This window comes from Populus alba, chromosome 18 (genome assembly GCF_005239225.2).
Source record: "Populus alba chromosome 18, ASM523922v2, whole genome shotgun sequence".
Lineage (NCBI taxonomy): Eukaryota > Viridiplantae > Streptophyta > Magnoliopsida > Malpighiales > Salicaceae > Populus > Populus alba.
In genome coordinates, this window is record NC_133301.1 from 10,134,132 (window position 1) to 10,154,815 (window position 20,684).

Here is a 20,684-nt window from a genome sequence, read left to right on the forward strand (position 1 = left end):
ATAAAAGCCTTTATAAATCACATGATAACCTAAAAAACCCCAAAATCACCTAAGAAAATCAAATTTAGCCGAACTAAAAAAAATTAAAACATAATTCGATCTCATTTTTCATGCATGGCTACAGGGAAAACCCACCACCATCAAACTCCCTTCATTGAATTGAACTCATTGACACCAAGTTTGAATATTTTTGTTGTTGGAATCGCAACAATAAACTATTCTCTCTCTCTTTCTCTCTTTCATTATTTTTTTGGTAATTTTCTCTCTCCTCTCTCTAACTTAGGGATTGAAAATGAATAAAATAAACTTTTAAATCAAAATAAAAATTATCATGAATTTGGGGTGAGCCATGCATTTTCTTTGTATTTTGCATTGTAGTTCTCTATCATTTTCTATTATTATTTTAGAACCTCATTTCATATAATTAGATTGAAAAAAAAAAACAATTGATCTGTAAAAGGATGCATTAAAAAAATTGATATTAAAAAAAAAAGGACATGTGGTTCACTATTTATATGAATGGTGATCACCTCTAAGTATTTTGTTTTTTAGTTTTTGTTAATTAATATACTGAATTAGTGACCTAAAAAATCTAAGTAAAAAACTCTGATTTTGGTTAGGTGGGTTTGCCTCACAAAGAAACCTGATTCCAAATAGATCCTTTATTCTTTTTAATAAAGTGCATCCGTCAATTCCACACACATACTAGCTATTTGAATTGTGCCAACGCTGTTGGTCATAATTTTTTTCTAAAAAATCTTGGATATGTAGATTATTATTTTTTTAAAATTCAAAGTTTAAATAAAAAAACCTATGCAAATATATAATCAAATAAATTAATAATTATTTATGTAAGTAAAAAAAAAGTCGTTAACAATAACTAAAAAAAAATTAAAAAAATTAAGAAATAGATATAGGTCAATATATTTAATATTGTAATATGAATCATTTACATGGTTCTGTTTCATGAATTTATTGATGAAAATCAATTCATAACAGAAATTAACACACGTAAAATTTATTGAATAAAATAAAAGGAAAACATTTTATGTAAGGCTGTAAATATTAACTTTTTTTATAAAAAATAATTGTTTTTATTTTTAAAAATAAGTTTAATCTATGTAAAATATAAAAAATATAGATGAACCACACTAACCTTATAAAAAAATTAAACACACTTTATATAATTAAAAAATAATAATTATTTTAAAAAAGCTAAAAAAAAGTCATAGAGAAAAAGTGCTAATTAAAACACAAATACAAAAATTATTTTGAAGAGTTCATGCTTTATGGGCCCACTAAAAAAAGCCTTGTGTGCTAGCTTTTTTATTTTTTTTATCCTTTTGTTTTCCAAAGTGAATGGGGCAAATGGTGATTGTCAAAATTAAAAACAAAAAGCGTCATTTGTTAATTCTAGAATCCAATCATTGGTGTGATCAAGAAAACAAGGTTATTTTTTTCATTTAAAAATCCATTTTGATTCAAAACACATGGAAAACATTTTAGAAACTTTGTTAAACCAATCCATGACCTCTAAAAATGCAAAAAACCACCCCAAAACCCAAAACTAAAAGACTTCCCGAGCTTAGAAGTTTTTATATAGGTGTTTTCAAGGTAAAAAAACGCATAATCTTAATCCCCCTTTATATATAACATTTTGACATAAAAATAGACTGTTTTGGTAGCTTAAATTTTTCCCAACGATAATTTTCTTTCTCTAAGCCGAAATACAACAATTTCTTCTCTCTGCTTCACCCATATATATAAAAATAAAGTTTGGTATCAAAATATATGTTTTTAAAATTACAGGGACCAATAACCTAATATATATAAAAATAAGAGATGAAAGTGAAATTTTGAAACAAATTTCAAAGCCACCATTGATGTTATCTATGTTTTTCACTTTAGTTCTTTCTCTTTCAATTCAACCCTCACCTCCTAAAAACCATGCAATTGGTCTTTAATTTGGGCTTATCAGGACTCAATTGCGCAAAAAAAAAAAAAATACTATAAAATGAACCACGAGCTGCAGAATCCATTGCCAATTGTCCTTCCCCGTGAGGAAACCAAATCCTTATCTCGGATAGAAGTTAAATAAATCCCGAATAGGGGAATTGTTACATGGGCTCGTCTATTCAGGGATATGAGACTCATAGATGTAGCTGGAAGGTGGGATTTGAACAATGACCTCGCAAGTTTTTTTTATCAAATCTCAGCCAACGAACCATTCTTGTATGTTTTAATGAAACAAGCCAGAGTTGAATTATTGCGTGATAAATTGTTTAAGCCATATAATTTCTAATCCAACATACTGTAATTTCCATTCAAGTCAAAAGTTAATGTCTGAAGCATCAAAAACTAGCGGTTTGAACATTTAAAACACACACACATAACTCTCGGGATAATCACAACAGAGTACAAGTTTAAGTATAACACAGTAAGCATCAAGTATCCTGGTTTGTAGGGAGCACGACATTGATATCCTTGATATCCTTAACACCTTCCCTCAAATTAGTGGGCAGGGAACAAACCAATAATTTGTCACGCAAGATACAAAACCGATCAGCAGTATGGCCCTTAGTGAAGATATCTGCAACTTGCTTGCGGGTGTTAATGTAATGAACAACCATATCTTTGTTAACAACCTTCTTTCGAATAAAGTGATAATCAATTTTAATATGCTTGGTCCGTGCATGAAAGATAGGATTAGAAGCCAAAGACATAGCACTAAGATTATCACACCAAAGTGTAGGTGGTGAAGGTAAATAAATATGCAATTCTCGCAAAAGCATACGGATCTAATATACTTCAGCTGTTGTTAAGGCCAAACTTCGATACTCTACTTCAGTACTGGATCTAGAGACAACATGTTGTTTCTTAGAGGACCAAGAAACTAAACACTGACCAAAATAGATGCCATAGCCACTGGAAGAACGTCTGTCATCAGGATTACCCGCCCAATCTGCATCACAGAAGGCATGTAAGGCAATAGTATTGGGTTTATAATGGAGACCAAAATCAGGAGTATGCTTTAAGTAACGAAGAACTCGCTTTGCCGAAGTCCAATGAGTACTGGTAGGTGCTTGTATATGCTGACATAGCTGATTGACAGAATAGGCAATATCAGGACGTGTAATTGTAACATACTGTAGGGCTCCAATAATATAACGGTATTCAGAGAGATCAACTAAGAGTTCACCATCAAATTCTGACATCTTTGAACTAAAGAGCAGGGAGCCTTGTAAGATCGAGCACCAACCATATTTGCACGATCAAGTAAATCATCAATATATTTAGACTGTCGTAGATGCAAGCCTGTCTGATCACGTGCAACTTTTATGCCTAAGAAATAACTCAGGTCACCTAAATCCTTCATCACAAACTCACATTGTAATTGTGAGATAATAGAGAAAATCATAGAATCATCATTGCCAGTGATGATGATATCGTCGACATACACTAATATAAAAATATGTAATTTATCTTTATGAAGAGTGAAGAGTGAGTAATCGACTTGAGAACCAGAGAAGCCAAGATCGCAAAGTGCCTGTGAGAGACGAGTGAACCAGGCTCGTGGTGTCTGTTTTAGGCCATAAAGAGAGCGATGCAATCGACAAACAAAATGAGAATGTTCAGCACTGATAAACCCCTGCGGCTGCTCCATATAAACTTCCTCATCAAGGTATCCTTGAAGAAAAGCATTGGAGACATCAAGTTGTCGTGTTGTCCATCAAAACTGTACAACCAAGGCTAAAATGAGACGAACAGTTGTCGGTTTAACAACTAGGCTGAAAGTCTCAAAGTAGTCGACGCCAGACCTTTGATTAAATCCTTTGACGACTAACCGCGCCTTGTAACGATCAATAGAGCCATCAGGTTTCTGTTTGATCTTGTAAACTCATTTGTTACGGACAATATGGTGAGATAAAGGTCATGGACAGAGTGACCATGTACGATTTTTCAATAATGCTTTGAACTCAGATTCCATAGCTGCACGTCATTCTGGTTTAGAGATTACCTGTGTAAAGGTGTTAGGCTCATGAGGGATGGTAACTGTATGGAAGAGGTGAAGTGGATGACATGAGGAATAATGGGTCACATAGTCAGGGAATTGGCGAGGTCTAGACTATCCTGTTTGGGAGCGAGTAATAATATGGTAGACAGGGGAGTGCTCAACAGAAGACAAAGGATCAGGCAATTCTAGGAGAGGTGGATGGGGCAGATGATTAGTTGGAACAATTATAGTTTGAGTGGAGGGTGAGATGGATGGCATATATGATTTGAGAGACTCATGTGGTTGGGGTGAAGGCTGACGGGTAGGTGAAACTAAAACTGGAAGGGGAGAGGAAGACATACCAGTGGATCTGATAGGTGGTGAACATAAATAATTAGTAGGAACTAGAATTTGAAAGGGAGAAGAAGACGTACCAGGAGGAATCACGGCACCAACAGGAGAGTGATTTGGGATCTTTATTTTGGCTGGAACATAGTTCTCATCAAATACAACACTGCGAGAGATGTAAACACATTCACTTATGGGATCAAGGCACCTGTAACCCTTTTGACTGGAGCAATAACCAATAAAAATGCACGGTATACTACGATATGACAATTTATTTTCAGCATATGGACGTAACAAGGGATAACATCGACATCCAAAGTTTTGTAAAAAAGAGTAATTAGGTGCATCTTTGTATAGTTTGAAAAAGGGAGTGTCATTATTTAAAACTGGTGTTGGTAACCTATTGATTAAATATATAGTAGTTAAAAATGATTCAACCTAAAATTTCTTATTGAGACCAGATTGTGCAAGTAAAGTAAGTCTCATATCAACAATGTGACGATGTTTACATTCGGCAGTACCATTTTGTTGAGAGGTATGTGGACATGTTCGTCTATGAAAAATACCATTTTCCATGAGATTCCGAGTAAAAAGTGAGGAAATATATTCTCCACCGTTATCGGTTTGTAAACATTTAATAGGGGATGAGAATTGTTTTTCCACAAGTAGTCGAAATTGAACAAAAGAATTGAAGACATCGGATTTGTGTGCAATGGGATACAACCATGTGAAGCGACTGAAATCATCAATAAATGTGACATAAAATTTAAAACCACTAGGTGAAATAAGAGGTGCAACCCAAACATCCGAGTGAACTAGATCTAAAGGACCTGATGTCTCACGATTTGAACTAGAAAAGGGTTGTTGAATTGACTTGCCAAGTTGACAAGATTCACATATAAAATTATTTTGCACCGAACCAACAAGAGGTAAATGAAAATTAGATAAAACATGACGCAAAACAGACTCAGATGGATGACCTAAACGTTGATGCCAAAGAGAGCTAGGTGCCTTAATTCCCATAAAGGCAGTTAGTCCTCTGTGTTTATTGTGTGATAAGTTGGAGAGATTGATAGTTGATCTGCTAAGAACTTGGCTTCAGTCAGGTACGAAGCACAAGTCAAGGATCCTTGTTGGAGATTCTGTAGTTGACGCTTCAAGTGGGAGATACAGGATTTGGATTGAGATGCAAAACGAGCAGCAAGAGACTGCTATGCCAAAAATAAGGAGTCCAAACCATAGAGTGAAGCCACCAGTGCTGGAGAAATAAAGGAGATGATCCAACTTAGTAGAAGTTGGTCACAAATCTGCCAACTGGTGTAAGCAGGATTTATGAATTCATTTTTGGCAGCATTATCATCAACAAACATAGCAGGACAGAGGTTAGAACCATCAATAAAGCCAAGCAAATTGTGACTTTTGAGAATAGGTTTAAACTGGGCAGTCCATGCAAGATAGTTTGTTTCATCAAGTTTGATAGAAACAAGTTGCGTTGGATTAGGAAAAGCAAAATGGGATGAGGAGGAGAAACCAGACTCAACCATGTTTTTGAAAAGCGGAAACAGGATCTTTAGAGCGTAAGCTAGATTTGCTCTGATACCATGTAAGACAATATACAGAAAGATGGTTTTGACTTAAGTAGCCAAACCATGTGTATTATTCTCATTATATAGACATTACAGTTGCAGTGATAAGCATTACAATAACAACAACCATAACTCTCGGGATAATCACAACAAAATACAAGTTTAAGTATAACACAGTAAGCATCAAGTATCCTGGTTTGTAGGGAGCACGACAGTGATATCCTTGATATCCTTAACAATGAATTCTTCATTATTGTTTATGTTGTTAAAAATTATTGCATATTCAATAATTCTCTAGAAAATGCTGAAAATATACCAATTAATTAATCCATTATCCAACCCAAAAAACCCCGAAAATCCTGATATAATGCACTTAGATCTTAGGGACATCTTCAGTTAGGAAAAATAAAATCTGCTACTCTTCGAGCTATATATACAGTGGCAAGAATAATTCTCAAATGGAGGAGTTTATTTGAATCATGCGAAAGAATTTTCAAATAATCAAGTTCTTGGTTGTTGGTTTTGTTTTGGTGAAAACTGTCATTTGTAAATAATATATAGCATCCTCCATTTCTAGCTAAGACCCCATGCCTGCAAAACAATAAGTAGGTTTAATTGTTACAATAGAAAGCAAAACAGAGCCGGATCTTGCAATATTACTGTGTTGTATCTGTGAATTTTACCTGAATCTGGCCAGTTGAAGTGCCAATCACCAAAACATCTTCGTTAGCATTCAGAGCCATGCAAAGAACCTTATCATTTGTACCTGTCTGTAGTACTTCAACTCTATTTTGTTCTTTCTTTCTATCCCAAATCTCAACAGTTCCTGCCTTACAGCCCACGTAAATGAGATCTGAGCTCATGGCCATAGACCATACTTCGAGTATAGAAGGTAGTGAGCCAACCAGACCATAATTGGATGCATTCCGAATCTTTGCCAGCAAAGAAAGTTACATACAGTTAGTATAATAGAAATAAAACATTTAATCTGATGATGTGCAAGTGTAGGAGCATGGGAGAAGCCAGAAATTTGGTAAAAGGGGCAAATGTTTTGCTTCTGTTTGTCTTTTTGAAAGAGAGATACCTTCACTGCTGCTCCATCAAAGGGTGAGCTGGCTGAATAAATCAGTCCATTTTGAACTTGAAGTGCATGGATTGGATTTGTTTTTCCTAGCAATTTTCTAGATCCATGTTGAATGGTAGCAAGTGTTCCTGTTGTCAAATCAATTTCCTGAAAACCAAGATACCGTTACATTTATCACTGAAAAGGAAAGATATCAGAACTGGGGATGTATTAATGGAGATAATAGTCTGCTCAAGTTCTGATACCTGAATACTACTATCTTGGCATCCACAGTATAGTTTTCCATGTACTAGAGACAAGCACTTCACATGTTTATTTGGATTCAATAATTTGGACCCCCCATTCCATGAGTGAACCTGAGACAAAGCAGTATACTGTTTTTCAGTTTCTTTTTTTTTTTTGACAAGAATCCTGTTTCTAGTTGCACATATATGCCGCTGCCGTGGAGGCAAATAGAGAGAGTATCAAAAAGAGAAGGCAGGAGATCCTGTCTACCATTTGAATATAGTTAATTATGCAGAAACGAAAACAGCAAGCAATAGAAAATATGGAAGCATTTATATGTTACCTTGACACCAGCTCCTTGTGGAATGAAGCAGCAAATGCCATTGGCTACCACTAAATTATGAACCTGGTCCTTCATATCATGTACTTGTACACAAGTCAAAGATTCGTTGCCAATAGACCATACCTGTTCGTCACAATTAAGAAACATTCAAGCCTAGAAGTCGAATCAACTTTTGCAAATTTTGCATACAACACCAGACTCCCATTGAAGTGAGAGCCTTTAATGGCCAAAGGGACATCTGTGATGCTAAGAATTGGAGTGAATAACTGTAACCTGTAGGATAAGCTCTTTGGAGGCGACAAGTACAAGAGCAAGAAAGCAAGTTATATATCGCAACTAGTTTTGTCATGCAGATTTTGAAACACCACCTTCTGGCATGTTTATTTGTATGAATATACAGTGGTTGCTTTTTTCTTTTTTTTTTTCTCTCCATTTATTAATTATTCAAGGGATGAAGATTTTACGAGGTCTTGCTGGTTTCAACTTTCAACAATATCTCTGGTTGATGTTCATCTAGAGTAACTGCCATCAACTAATTTTATTCCATTAACCAAAATTAATTTAGGGAGATATAAGAGCATCGTACCCTTGCAGTTCTATCCAGTGAACCACTGTATAATTTTTCTCCCGGCTGTAAAATTGCCAAGCTAGTGACAGCCTTGGTGTGTTCTCGAATTTCTTGGATGAGATGAAGAATGCTACCTTTACCAGTCCAAACCTTCAGAAATAGAAAATAGAATGTCATTAGATTATCATGTCATCTACTATTTGACAAACATCACATTCATCTTCCAAGCACTTGAAAGAAAATGAAGCTGGTTTGATGAGGTACCTTTATAGTTCCATCTGAATGTCCAGAAAATATCTTGTCATTGTAGAAAGTAATTGAAAGCACTTCTCCATTCTCACTGCAATCTACTTGAACTAATTCATTATGAGTCCATAATTCCTGTTGTCCAACAAGCACGGATAGTTAGTTCTCTTTATTTATTTTTTGTTCTTTTCAAGTAGGAGAAGAGAAACAGAAAGCAAAGTATGTACAATTAAGATATTTTCAACTTTCTGGATCGACAAACTTACAGCAATACTAGAGTCATGGCCAGCTGAGAGAACTTTCAGGATTTCAACTGCCAAGGATGAAGATTTTCTAAGCTCTCTCAGATCTTTCTTAATATCTTTCATGGATGAAGTAAGGTCATGCAGCCCCTCTGTAATTCAGAATTTCAAGCATGTAAGTTTCTAAAGTTCATCAATACGTACAATTCAGGAGCAATGGATTAAAATAAAACAATGCCGCAAAACAGTTGTCAAAAGTAAATCAGTGTTTTCCCACTGCATCTGAATTCTACAGTGATTCATTTAACGTCCAATGGAATCATTTTTAAGATATTTATAGTATTTCTCTTCCATAATTCTATAAGAACTTCTTAGCCTTCTGCAGTCTTCTTTGTAGTGACTTGCAACCAGATAGCAAGCATGTCCCAAACATGCAAAAGAATTCATAAAATTATGAGCCCCTTTTTTTAAAGAATCTGCTAAGAGTGTTTGCATTGTTTGAGTGCAGGAACCTAAAATGAGTAAGAATTCAAACTGTCTTGTTCCAGAGCTTGCTGCATACCAGGGTCCTTGATGAAGCTGTTTAGAGCCAGCAATGAAAGGACTTTGTGTTCAATGTCCTTCGAAGAGGTGAATATTTCAATGAGGAGCTTGAGAAAGCAAACTCGACCTGCTGCTCGTATCCCCGTGTCTGGAAGAATGCCAAGCACGTGTACAAGCCAAGTTGCTGACACAAAGCATGCTGAACGTAGCTCTGCACATCGACTCCTCAAGCCTTCTGCTAAAGCTTCAAAGAGGAGACCAAACTCATAGCTTACTAGAGCAAACGCCATTTTTCTTTCCCATTCTTCAGCTGCCTTCTCTTCTTCCTATTGATGCAATGGAAGTGGTAAAATGATTTAGACTAAGTGGAGAGCATGGACGATGCGGTGTCTTAAACTGCCGAGGAAAAGCATGCGCAGCCCTAAATGATAAATGGAAATAAATGAAGAAATGTTGCTCAATAGTTCCATAGAACTGACCAAGTTTTCTTCAATTTCTCCAGAAAGTTTGCCGAGTTGCTCCATTCGCATAAGATTTTTGTAAATTTTTCCATGTCCAGCTTGTTTCAGAAGAAAAGCTCGGGTTTGGGACTTTCCAGAGACAGTGAACCTCCCCTGCAATGACACAATCGTCTCCGCAGCTGCTATTTGAGCAGCAGGAAATTCAGAATTCCTGAGGCTTGAAATGAGGCTCTCTATTGCTTCTTCACGGTATATACTCATCTTTCTCGGTTCAGCCTACAGAGCAGCCACCAATATATTTGTCATTAGGTCAAAGAAGCTAGGACAGCATATTCATCACTAAAAATGATGGCATCATACCAGAAGATCAAGTTGGAGCAGGAGACCAGCCACTACAGGAGATTGATCTGGAAGAGTAACCTGTAAATAACTTAGGAAGAAGTGCATTGAACAAAATTCCCCTTCATCCTTAATGTTGTGAAGAATTTGCTCATTTAATGTCCTCCTATGGAAAAATTAAGATCAAATTGTCCTCTTTACTGCATACTTCAAAGATTTATCACATAGATATCATATTCAAATGATTACACATACAAAGGCAAACTTGAGTAAAAATTACCTGTTTAATTTGACTAATTCATAGAGGAACTGAACAATCTCAAATCTCTCGCCATGACTTGCACTCATGAAGCTGTCCAAAACAGGGGCTAACTCAGCTTTATCCGCAACGGTGTTTCTGCATTTCCCATCCTCCAGCATGCATTTCAATAAGATCCCAACTGCTGCAGTCCTCTCCGTCTGCTCAGCTTGCAAGCTGTCAATAATACTTTCGATCACTTTTGTTGAGATAATGGCATTTGCAATTGAAGAAATAATACTATCTTCACTGCTACCAAGGATCTGTCCCAATAAAAGCACTGATGCTGTTTTTGGTTTCAAACACATCTTAAGCATATCATCCTCTTTATTCTTAATGGCTGTTAGGAGGGATTCGACCATGTCCATCTCAATTAGGCTCATGGTAGGGAGCCTTAATAGATATATCAAAACAACAGCCTCCAGCAAACCCTTCTTGAAGAGGGCCACAATGCAGTCCACGTCAGAATCAACTCTTGTAAGTGTATGGATTACACCTTTGTCTCTCGAACCCAACTCAGACAAGAGAAAAATTGTTGCTTTCAGTACAAGAGGATCGGCAGAATTGAGAAGGACCTCCACAAATCTATTGATAACGGGAGGTTTGGAAAGCATACTTTGAATATCAAATTCCATGGCTGCCTCCAGCCAAAATCTCTCTATTTGAAGAACAGCCATTTCGGACTCATTCAAAATTTCTGACATACAAATATTTGTAATGGCAAGTCTCAGCTCACTGATTGTGCCATCAATGGTGGTCTGGATAATGACACTATTTGGTGAAGTACTTGAAGGAATTTCTTTTGACATGAAGCTTGGCCCTGTCTTCTTCTGTTGAGTTTCTGGTGGAATGGAGAGCATACCTGCAGGATTCTGTTCTTTCCAGCTTGCTATAAGCCTTTTGAGGACATAGTTTGTTTTAGGTAGCTGGGTGCAATTCAACTTCTGCCGTGTGATTGGGCATGTTGAGTTTCCTCTTTCAAGCCATTCTTGGATCGCCCTCCGTTCATAAGTCTGTCCTGTCTCAAGAGTCACAGGATCATCAAATATATGACTTGTTATCGGACAGACGAAGTCCTTGGGAGGGGTATGTTTTCCTCCGCCAGGTGAGTTATCTGTATCGGCCATTGAATGTTCTGAAGAAGTACTGGTGACAGAGAGAGTCCAAATGTGATAAAACTGAAGCAAAGACTACAATGATGAGTGGTTTTCCATACAAAACATACCTACTGAAATCTGCAACGGTAGCCTGCTTTTGTTTTTGGGTTTCGCTTTGTGTAGGCTCAAACAATGCCATTTTTCTGTTGTTTTCCTACAAGACATGACACACAAGATTTAAAACTGAAACAACGGCAAAGGTTAGTGAATCCAGAGTTGAGAATCTATCCCCTTGTTGTTATCGATTACCTCAATTTCAGCTTCGGATTCCGAACAAGAAGAAGAAGATGCACCAGAAGAGGCCATATTGTCTTCTAAAGACAACTCAGGCTCAGAATCAGAATTTAACGATGTGGGAAATGCCGTCGATCTTCTACAGCTGATGCTTTTTATGGTCTCTGGAGAGACCCTTTGAGGATAGGATGGTGAAGAATACCTGGATTTGCTAGCCCCGCTAAAACTAAGGAAATCAACAGATCTGTCTCCTTCAGTCCACATTGGCTGCAAAAAGAGGAGAAAAAAAAAGACTGATAAAATCAGAAAATGAATCTAAACTTGGAATTGTCAAGACCTCAACTAAAGTTTGACTTTGTAAAAAGTGCTGCTAAAACATCCAATCATGAAGTAATTGCCAATTAATAGCGAGTGAAAAAGATAAACTTTTTGGGACAGGAAAACCAGTGGGTTATGACAGCAGACCATTTTCTGCAGATTGGAGCCTGGATAATTCAAATAATCCAGAAAATAACGACCATACTGTATTCACAAAGAATTTACATACAGGAGGCTTACCTAAAGTTGGAATTTCACATGTGAGAACTTAAACAATTCACTTCCTCTTCACGCTATCATATATTGATAATGTTTTATGCCTTAATCACAACCATTTATTTTTGAGCTAAAATTCAACATGTGGTCCAGGAATCAAATACTCCAAAAAGGGTTAGGCATACCAGCTCATACAATCAATTTTATATTATTAGAACTCAATAATTTCCCCCCATTTCTCTCATCTTAAAGTTTGACGCATTCGGACACCATGTTATAAGCTGAATTGAAAAACAATCTCAGTATCTAATCTAATAGATGAAATAAGAAGGGGGGGAATCCGTGTACCTCGAGGAATTTTCCACGACTTTTCCAATCTAGCATGGAGTTTGATCAGTTTGATTTTGTTTATCAAACCATTATTGCCCCCCAAAAAGCACATCAAATCATTAAATTCTTGACACAGACATAACATGGAGTTTAAACTTCACAATATCAAACAAAATGTGACTTTAAAGCTACAGATTCAATTCCCCTCGGTACCTGGGATAGCAATTTGTCTCAGCAGCAGCACAAATAGTGCATGCAAGCGATAGGCTAACACCAGTAACACTGGGTAATAATGTTGGTCTGATAAAATAAAAGAAGTGCCAGCACCTGCTTGCGGTTCCTCTGTTCATTGGAACCTCTCATACATGAACATCGAAGAGATTCATTGAACTTGGAACATCAATAATCTTTTTTACACAGATTTTGTTTCTTGTAAAATTAATTTGGAGCGAAATTGCTGAAATGAAACGTTACCAGCCCTTTCTTTAATTAGACAAAGTTTGGAAAAGCAAAAGGTGTAAGAATTTAAAGCAGACAGAGAAAATGTATAATCCATGAAAAGGAAAATGGAGCATTACAGTGTACCGTCCATTCATAAAGCCGAGTTCCTCCATCTTGCTAATTTCATCACTCACTTCAGATTTATCAACTTTCCCCAACTCCTTCAAGATCACCGATGGTGGCGTTATCATTCTATTTTCATCACCGTTGGTTACAACCTCCTTAAAATACTCGGCAAAAACTCTGCATTTCTCATCAATAACCTCCTCGTATATGCTTTCTAACTCCTTCAACTCCAATGCTTGATCACCACTCATCTTTGACAGCAACTTCGTACAAGGAACAACAATTGAAACATCACCTATTGAATTTTCATCACTATCATAACCCCTATCCAATGTTAAAGAGGACAAAATCCTTGATCTTTGCTCATTAAACCATCGAAGAACTGGTAGAAGATGGACTAAAAACAGCTCCTCAAAGAGAACAGGAGCAGTCTGTGATCGAGCCAATGAAGGGTCTAGATGGAAGATGTTAAGGAGACCTATGGAGGCATTGGTGGGCCGGTTGTTGAGGGTGTAGATGAGAGAGAGAAGCAAGGAGGAAAGAGGGAATCCGGATACGAGAGGAGAACCTTTTGGGCGAGGCGTAGAGAAGATGATCGAATGGAAGCATTGGTAGTAGAGATGGCGTTTTCGAGATTCTCAACTGCTAAATTCAGAGGTTTGATGGTGGTGGTTTTTGTTGGTTGATGGGGCTTCGCGGAGGAGAGTGGAGAGAAGATGGTGGCGGTGGTCATGAGGTTGAGAGAGGGTTTCGGAGAGGAAGGCAGTGGTGTGGTGGAGGATTTGGGACGCTGTGGTGGTTGCCATGTTAAAAATAATATTGTAAATATTAATTTTGAAAGCAAACCACCCAGAACAACACCACTACGACACCATAAGAACAACTTATGATCACGATTTCTCGAGAATTAGCACAAACCAAATTCTGCTAGACTCAAACCAAAAATACTCACTCCCTCACAAAGATTTAATTCATTCTTCTTTAAAAGATAAAAAGAACGGGACGGCCCTTGTAAATGATTGGTGATTGAAGAAAGAAGACACATATCTGTTTTCAGTTTCCACTCTCTGATTTTTCTATTTCACCAGGAAAACAAAACAAGGATTCCATTATAATTTAATTAGCTTTGAATTTTGGCGGCAAAGAGAGAACCGGAATGCAAGAGAGGGACCCTCTGCCGCCCTGGCCGGCCTGATGACCATATTAGGCTGTAGCTCCACAGTGTATCCAAGTTTTCGTAGCTATCTTCTTGGTGTTCCACTTGTCTATCGATTGTTTCTTCCATAGAGCATCAAAGATTCAAAGCATTGCACCATTGTTGACGTTCTGGTTACCATTGTTGCATTAACTTATCATATTATATATACGGACAGGAAACATGGATCAGGGAAAATGTTAAGATGATTAAGAAAATGCTGTCATAGTTTCCGATTTCTTATTAAAAAAGGGAAAGAAACATGCTTCCTGTTTCTGACTTGGGACGTACAGTCCAGTTTTTAGCCGAAAGACTGAGGTCTAGATTGAAAAAAAATATTAGCATAAATTGATTTTTAAAACACAGGATCGTGAGAAATCTGAGATTAAAATGAAATGTTAGTAAAATACTTGACATAAGAAACCAATTTGAAAGACTAAACTAAATATATTATCATGAGCAAAAATAAGAGAAAAAAAGTAATCAGAGTCTTGAATCCGGGTGTTTTTTATTGTGGTAGTTTCTGCTTTAAATACTTTTTAAATTATTTTTTATCTGAAAATTATAAATTAATATATTTTTAAATATTTTTCAATGATTATAATATTTTTTCAATTAAAAAAATAATCTTGAAAACACTATTTACCATAATACCAAACACATACATTAATTGAAAAAAATACTCTTGAAATGTGTTAGGAGGATGTGTTTACTAAACATATTTTAGGGAAAACAATTTTTTCTTTAGTTATTTTTTTTTCATTTAGTTTAGAAAAATAATTTTTTGATGGTGTTTTTATTATTTTTTATTTGGTTTAGCAAATCAAATCTTATGCTAGGTAATCATATTTCTCCTATTTAGTATAGGAATCCGTATAATTGCTTGTTATGATTTTTTTCCCTCTTAGAGATAGACCTAGGATTAATACAAGTAGAGAGTTATTTAATTTATATTTTTGCAGACTACTAAAAAGAATTTAATAATAAAAATTTAAATTAGAGTTTTTTTTTTCCCGTGTATTACCTTATTCAACATAATTATCAGAATATTATGTTACTTATGTTTACTATTTTTTTTTTTATTAGCTTGCGTGTACCTCGACTAATCCCACGGGCTGAAGTTAACGACCATGTAAGCCTCCAATGACTATCATATTTAGAGCTTGAGACCATGCAAACCTCTTGATTCCAAACTCTTACCACTTGATGTTTATTATTTTTCTTATATTATTCGTGATGCCTCAAAACTTTTATAAAGTAGTAATCCAATAGCTCCATACGTTTAGAAATCTCTAGATCTACCAAAGGTTGAAGCTTTTTGCTTTGTTAGCAGCCCATTGTAAACTTCCAACTTGCTATTTTCTTTAAAATTATAGAATTATTGAACAAGTAGGCTGCTCTTGTCCATTTTGCAATGATTTTTCAAAAAAAAAAAAAGTTAATCAATTGCTCCTACGCTACCGAAAAGCATAGCTGCTTTGATCATGTATGCGTTGCTATAGTAGCTCTTGGGTCATTCCAAAGGATTTTGATTGCTTATTTCAGGCTTGGAAATCCTTCACTTTTGGCAAAATGCAATGATCAGGTTACACGAAATTGGGAGGGCACCATTTGCTGATCTTGCACACAGTTGCTTCGTTTCTCTTTTAAAATATCAAGGAATCATTTAATTTAATAAGTTTAAGTTATTAAATAAAATTTTCAGGATATGTTTATATTATTTTCTAATATATTTTTTTCAACTAAAAGTTTTTGGGATTGAAACTTGCATAAACCTACATTATCTCATGTTTAATTTTTATCAAATAAATATGATATTATGTCAAAAACCATCTTCATAATATCATTTATATTAATTTTATATTATAGAGAAAGTGCTTTGGCTCTTAGCTCGGAAGTAATACACAGATAAGCAAACACTAGACTTTAGCTGTTGGGTTTTGTTTAACTTCTATTGTAAACTTTATAGCCATCCTTTTTTTTAGTTTGAAGATTTTATTTTAGGATTTTATAGATTATAAAAAAAAATTATGGGTGCTTTTTTTTGGATATAGAAGATATTTTTACAGTAGGGTTTTAGAAATACTGAAGAATTTACAAAAGAAATGATATTCAGAATGCTGACAATTAATGGTGATCATCCAAGAAAGGCTGCTTAATCCGTGCGCAACAAGCATTAAAATGATTAACCATACTAGAAGTAGTGCATTTACATGAAAGCATCATCGATCTCAGTAGCAGCTAAATGAGGAAGAAGAACATAGATAGATTATAAGTCTTGATCTTAAATCAGAGTGTTCTAATTAAAGATATTCAGGCCCAAACTAGAGAGCACACACAGATAGCGAAGACCGCATATAGCATCATGAGCAATCAGCCTTAGATTTGAGCAGAGTGACTGCTAATGATGTTATATCATTTTATGAAGCTCCTCGTGTGCTAAAACCTCCCACCGGAAGATTGCTCCGCCTATCGGAACCCCCCTCCGAGAGCGGGAGCCCAGTAGTCTGCTCCATTATCGCTGCCAACTTGCAGTGTGCATGACACCGGAACAAGACACAATCCTCTACTCCTCAGGTCCTTCGGCTCGCCGTGAGAGTCCTGGTTATTAACACATTAACGTTCCAAAGAAAGGAAAACATGTCAATGATGTTTTCTCTGTTAAATTATATATGGGTGGATTAATTACTAGTATAGAGTAGCGAGATAATCAGAAGGGAACTTTATTAAATTAGAAAGGAAAAGCGAGAAAGAGCTGGTTTTTAATAAATTAAAAAAGTACCTGCTGAGAAGCTCCTTTCCTCTTTACGCAACTATCATTCAACAGCTAGTCAAATAAACAACACGGCAAAAGCATTATTAGCTTTCTTGGTTGCATATATAATCTTACAATTTTGAAATGCAAACTCAGATTGCCTTTAACAGTCCATAAAGCTGAGAGCAATGTTCATTTAGAGCATTCTTTAGGGGGGGGGATTCACTGCACAGTGCTAGCTAGCAAGGCAGTAGCTTTTCCTTTCTGGTTTCAAATTCAAGCTTCCCAAACCCTTTTAAGGAGGTAATGGATCCAATAAAGCATACCTGGCCGGGGTCCTCGGGAAATATACAGTTGCTTTCTCCTTGAACCTACCAAGAAAATGTACAATCATCAACCAGTTAATATCATATAATTAAGAAAAAGAAATATATCATGCGCATGCAAGGACATAACCACAGATATATATATATATATATATATATATATATATGCATGAGTTTTTTTTTTTTTTTTTGATGCTTTGGGAGTGGAGAAGTAATGGAATTTTATGAACTCAGTTTCTTACAGATTGTTGCTGCCTCATATTTGTGGATCCACTGCCCAAGTACGGTAAGCTGAGAGCCTGCAATATATTCGAGGGGGGTAGGAGGAGGGAATATATATAAATATATATGTTTAGGACTTCAATATCTAAAAGAATGTTAAAGGAATATTGTGTAATAGTTAAATCTTTTGCAGGGTGCCATCACTGGTTCATGGTTGTTCGTGAAAATAAAAGGAAGAAAGGAACATCACCTCAATTTGGCTCTGAAGGAATCTGATGTACCCTATAGCTTCTAACAAGACAGAGGCCGTGTCAGTCTGCAAAAGTGAGAATACCACACCACAAACATCCAAAGTCATATTTCTTGTCTTCTTTATAGCTAGGTTTACGTGAAAACTCTAGCCTTAAAATAAAAATAAAAATAAAAAATGTAAATCGGAAAAACAGAAGTTGAAGGAAAAGGGAAAGCTTTTATTAGTGGGAAAAATCTTCTTTTATGTATATCCATAAAAAGAGTTACGTTTGTTTTATTCCTTTTTTTATCTGCGAGATCTAGCAATATTTATTTTTTAATAAATAAGAGAAATTAAAGCTCACCTTCCCAAAGGGAGAAACAAGCTGGTGAAGAGCGGTAATCCTATCACCTAATTTCTCCTTCCTCACCTGGTGAATTCAAACATGCATGTGCTTAAAATTGTTTTCTTCTTCTTCTTTAATCTCTTAATGAAGAATTAAAGATGCAAATTAATTAAAAGAATCACCGTGGTTCAAGAAATGGACAATCAAGAAAGACAAATACAGCCACCACCCCAGCGGATGTTTGTGCATGTGCGTGCTCTATGTGTATTATGTGACGGAGGATTCTCTTCAGATGTGTACATTACCTTAAAGGTAGGTTGCGCTGAAGAAGATTGAACCCTAGCTTTCTTTACTGCCCCACCATTAGCGGTGCTGTTACACTACCAAAAGGGAAGATAGCAGAAGAAGTATTTAATAACAAATCTGATTGCTTCAAGCCTGTTATAGTACATATAATTAACAGTTTGAGACCTAACAAAACCCTTAATCTAGATGTAGAATCAAGAATTTATAAAAAATAAAAAAAATGAAAGGTTTTCTGAATTCTCTTTGGTGGATAACCTATTCAAATTAATTAACGGATATTGATTTTGGCCATTATGAAGGGATACGTGAAGAGCTTCCTGTTGAAGCCCTAAAATAAATAGGATTTCTTAATGAAAAGTCAGTGGAAAACAACCCTCTTCCACTTTCACTCACATCAGAAGATCGATCTGGTGGTGGATGCCTTCCATCTCCTTTGCTGGTGGAGAAATCCAACATGTTACTGCTGAAACTGGTAACACAGGACTTGGGGGATGAAGCAGGTATCACTTGAGAACAAGCTGTAGGTTTTGCAGCTGCCTGGAAATCTTCATTTGCACCATACACGTAGTTGCTTGCAGAGTTTTCTTGCTTGACATCCATAACCGAGGCACTTGATGCTTGATGTAACACTTGCTCCTCCCAATTCTCCATCTTCTTTGCTTGAAAATTGCTTATATTGCTCTTGTCTTCATCACACACCAATCCACCCCTAAAAGATCATATCACACAAAACCCAAGTAAGTTTTAATATCCACTCTTCATTTGTATAACTCATGATATATAGAAACTGTCCAGGATCTAGAAAGAAAGAGATGAGATTAAAGAGTGCCATCAAACATTTCTAGAAGAAGACCACTAGAACAAGCATGACAAACATGTCTAGAAGAAGACCGCAAGAACAAGTATGATTAATAAAGCACATCCATAAAGTTGCATCAAGAGTACTTATGAGGTGTGTGTGTGGGAATGAGAGATAGACAGGGAAGAACTTTACAGAAGTAGTTGGCTCCATGACTCTGGAAGCTGATCTGGGTTATCATTAATCCAAGAAGGAAGAGGGAGAGAAGATGATGAAGAAGAAGAAATGGAAGGTAGGAATTGAGGGAAGAGACTCGGAGGAGGCAGAAAAGGAGAGGGTTGTTGATGATGAGTTATTGGTGGCCTCATATTGTTGATGCTCCACCAGTTAGGGTTGCCGGCCATCATTTGCTGCACCGGTGAACTCTGCAAAACTCCTCTATTCATTGCCTTCCTACAGAATATATATATTTTTCCCCTTGGTATATGATGATCTCTTTCACTCTAGTTGTACTGGCTATAAATCTCTCTTTTTTATTTCTCCTTCCTTTTCTTGAAGCTCCTAAGCAGTGTCTTTGTAGAAAGTTTGAGGGGTCTTCCTGTTCTGGATTAAATAGAAGAAAGTCCTCCTGTTTAGAGAATTTAAATCATGGAGGTTTGAGAACCTGTCTTTGTTTCTCTCCCTCCTTTCTTTATTACTTTACTTTTTTCTTCTCTCTTTTTTTTTCCCTTTCTTTTGTATGTTTTTCTTTTCTACTTTATCTCTGCTTTTGCTTTAGCTCAAAGTGGGACACAAAAGGTATTATGAACTCTAGTTAATTTAAAATACTAAAAAGAAGAAGAAAATGATTTCACTACAATGACAGTAGGTGTACAAATTTTTCCATCATGTTTTATTGTGATTTAATTTTTAGCTCATTCTTTATGAATGTACCGAATATTATTTGTAGAGATTGTAATTTAATTTAAACATATTGGGTACCCACCAAAATAGGGGTGTATATATATGTGTGTGTGTGTTACTTTTTTTTTTAATAATAAAAAGTAATTAGGTAATATATCGTGAATATCTGAATTTTTTTAATTTAAAGAATAATTGGTATAAATATTTATTTTCGATATAGATATACTAGAAACTTAACTTGTGGTACCCGTTGCCATCTTTAATTATTCAAAAATACATTCCATCAAATAAAAATTATTGAAACTTGAAATTTATAAAACCTCATAACTAACTTGCATGCACTTAATTTTTAATTTAATTAGAGAGAATATATGTAGTAAAACTTGAATTTATAATTATTTAATCATTGAAACTTTAATATTATTTTAAAAATAATTTTAATCCAAAAATTTATGCTATTGATATTGATATAAGGATTTTAATGAAAATTTAAATTTTGAA

At 35.7% G+C, this 20,684-nt stretch overlaps 2 protein-coding genes across 2 annotated transcripts; both read right to left on the reverse strand.

Moving 5' to 3' along the window:
* Positions 1–6,273: 6,273 nt before the first annotated feature.
* LOC118051645 (putative E3 ubiquitin-protein ligase LIN) lies at positions 6,274–14,460 on the reverse strand. The gene is given in 17 exon segments (XM_035062347.2): positions 6,274–6,519; positions 6,612–6,860; positions 7,013–7,159; positions 7,258–7,368; positions 7,581–7,703; positions 8,167–8,298; positions 8,413–8,529; positions 8,661–8,788; positions 9,199–9,505; positions 9,659–9,916; positions 10,001–10,145; positions 10,260–11,423; positions 11,503–11,588; positions 11,684–11,935; positions 13,111–13,646; positions 13,649–13,775; positions 13,777–14,460. Coding segments are annotated over 17 exon segments (4,029 nt in total). The 5' UTR covers positions 13,906–14,460; the 3' UTR covers positions 6,274–6,501.
* Positions 14,461–16,457: 1,997 nt separating this feature from the next.
* Positions 16,458–20,024, reverse strand: LOC118051644 (transcription factor bHLH68). The gene is made up of 9 exons (XM_035062346.2): positions 19,476–20,024; positions 18,875–19,190; positions 18,481–18,555; positions 18,194–18,259; positions 17,848–17,913; positions 17,618–17,674; positions 17,376–17,420; positions 17,077–17,121; positions 16,458–16,895 (listed from the first exon to the last, which is right to left on the reverse strand). Exons 1-9 carry the CDS (start codon positions 19,724–19,726, stop codon positions 16,764–16,766), a joined length of 1,053 nt encoding a protein of 350 aa, XP_034918237.1. The 5' UTR covers positions 19,727–20,024; the 3' UTR covers positions 16,458–16,763.
* Between the last annotated feature and the right edge of the window lie 660 nt (positions 20,025–20,684).